This window comes from Sinocyclocheilus grahami, unplaced genomic scaffold (genome assembly GCF_001515645.1).
Source record: "Sinocyclocheilus grahami isolate Dianchi unplaced genomic scaffold, SAMN03320097.WGS_v1.1 scaffold872.1, whole genome shotgun sequence".
NCBI classification, from domain to species: domain Eukaryota; kingdom Metazoa; phylum Chordata; class Actinopteri; order Cypriniformes; family Cyprinidae; genus Sinocyclocheilus; species Sinocyclocheilus grahami.
Window position 1 is genome coordinate 280,365 of NW_015506051.1, and position 2,500 is coordinate 282,864.

The 2,500-nt window shown below is 44.6% G+C and overlaps 1 protein-coding gene across 10 annotated transcripts in view; it reads right to left on the bottom strand.

The window, feature by feature from the left end:
* Positions 1-2,500, bottom strand: part of LOC107563397 (myomegalin-like) — a 70,035-nt gene that overhangs the window by 12,009 nt on the left and 55,526 nt on the right. For all 10 annotated transcript variants that reach the window (XM_016248265.1, XM_016248266.1, XM_016248261.1 and 7 more), the window contains 2 exons: positions 2,115-2,314; positions 314-549 (listed from right to left, as the gene is read on the bottom strand). In XM_016248265.1, coding sequence (XP_016103751.1) covers positions 314-549; positions 2,115-2,314 — 436 coding nt within the window. The remainder of the gene's footprint in view (positions 1-313; positions 550-2,114; positions 2,315-2,500) is intronic.

The following is a 2,500-nucleotide window of genomic DNA, read 5'->3' on the forward strand; positions in this document are numbered from 1 at the left end:
TTTTAAAAGTCAATGAAAAACTGGTTATTATTTTTATTTAATTTGTTTAATAATTTTTTTAAACTTGAGTATTTGATCTGATTAAATAATTCAGTCTGTTACCGTCCCCGTCATCACAAGGTTTTTACTGCACAATTTGTAGCTTCTGCTGCTGTTGTTAATACAGCACATATTATTATAGGTCACATGACACCGGCACTATATACACCTGAACAAACGACTGCATGCAGCTGCTGACATGCTTTACTGTATGTGTGTGTGTGTGTGTGTGTGTGTGTGTGTGTAAGGAGTGTGTGCACACACACACACTCACGTCCACTGATCTTGGTGCTGACTCTCTGAGCGAGTGAGGAACTCTGGGAAAGCTGCTCTCGGAAGCTTTGGCCCATGTAGTAATCGATGTCGTTGGCGCGCAGCAGCTCCTCGAAGGCTTTGGTCGTGTCACTCAGGTGCTGTGTGAGGATGTGGCAGATGCCCCGCCCCTCTCGCATCTTCTGCCGCAGGTGTGACAGCTCTCGTGCCTGTGCCTGGATCAGTGTGTTGTACTTCCTGTCCAAACAAAAATATATGTTGCGAGTCCTGCACTGTTTGTTGCTGCATCTGCTCTGAAAACCCCGGGCTGATGATTTATACAGCGCAGCAGCAGAAGACCAGGAAGAACTTATCAACAGGTGCTCGTAAACACACATCAGCACTGAGCATCACCAACACGACTGTCATCTGTAGAGCGGCTTAGAGCCAAAGTGGATTTAATAACTGATGGACTTTGCACAGCTGTTGAACTGAACTGAACCAACACTGAACTGTGGCCAGTTGCAGAAACTGCTTAGAAGAGGCTTAAAAGATTATCATCTAATTTTTTTCTTCAAGACTGGTCATAACTTTTTTTTATTCATATTGTAAAATGAATGAAATGTGAGACTGATTACATCTAACTGCTAGCGGGTCAAATGAGTTCTTAAGACACAGCGTTAAAGGGGTCATGACCTTCATTTTTTATTATTTTATAATGTTGTCTGAGGTTCACTTATAATGTTAGTGTGATTTTACAACAAAAAACATCATAATTTAGAAGTAACAGGCTATTTTCTCTCCTGTTTTTGAGCCTCTCTGCAGAACGCTCTGTTTTTATAGGCGGGGCTCATTCAAGACTCAAGGAAACGCCCACTGCTGTGATTGGATAACAGTTTCGCTTATTAAAATAACAGATGGACGCTGCTGTGATGTACTCTGCAAACAACATGGGTCGTTTGGGTTAAAAATGTGTGAATCCTCAGTATATATCAAACCGTCTGGAACAGACAATGCAATAGTGGTGAAAGCACGTTCCCTCACACTTCTGTGTGACACATTACTGTCGGATCCGCTCTAGTCAGACTCAGCGCTGCATCAGCCTTTACTCTCAGTCTCTCTGAAAAGCCTGCATCATACTGTCTTGTTTAAAAATGAATCCGTAGCAAAGTAAAGCAAACAAACACTGATGCGATCTGCAGCTCTTTGCTAATTTACCCCGTGTTTACACCTGACGTGTCCAGTCTAGATATGTTAGGATCACAAGGCAATTCAAAGACTGTTTTTCACAACTTACACTACACAGTGTCTTGTGATCTTGTAATGTCAGGCAGTGATGTAGAATCGGTAGGCGGGGCTAAAGAGGCAGTGATGTAGAATCAGTGGGCTGGGCTAAAGAGGCAGTGATGTAGAATCGGTGGGCGGGGCTAAAGAGGCAGTGATGTAGAATCGGTGGGCGGGGCTAAAGAGGCAGTGATGTAGAACCGGTGGGCGGGGCTAAAGAGGAGGTGATGTAGAAGCAGGCATTGATCTTCTCCTGCGGAGGCGAGGTTTAGCCACACTATTACGCCATAAAGTGGCTCATTCCACAACAAGTCATTTTCTGAGCTTGGTTTCAATATAAGCTGTTTTTAGACTAACCAGAAAGTTTGGAGTTTAGAAACTTACAGGATGTTTTTATAGTACATTGGCCTGTTATATGTCAAAAGATCAAGGGAAATTTGATTTCTCAGTTCATGACCCCTTTAATCATTGATTGTTATTTTCCTGTTTATTACTGTGAAGCTGCTTTGACTCAATCTGTACAGCAGAAAGTGCCTCACCCAGGCCAGGTGGCACATTTCCCGCCCTCCGCGCCGCTCTTCCCCTCCTGCTTGGAGCTCTTGATCTGGGTCTCCAGCAGCGCCACGCGGGTCACCAGCTCCTGCAGCTCGCGGCTGCGTCTCAGCGGCCCGTCGGACTGCCAGCCCTCATCCTCGTCCAGACTGCTGTGATCCGCACTCACCTGAAGCGCCCAGTTCACCTGATGGGTTCACAGAGTTCATCATCACAAGACCGTCCCTGAGACTTTTTATCAAATGAATACATGAATGAACGTGAACTAATAATCTGAGGGAGAGACCAACGTAAGAGTGCAAAGTGATTAGAGAGACATGAAATCAGCACAGCTGTGTAGGATTTCAACAATCCAACACTATACTGTTTGGTG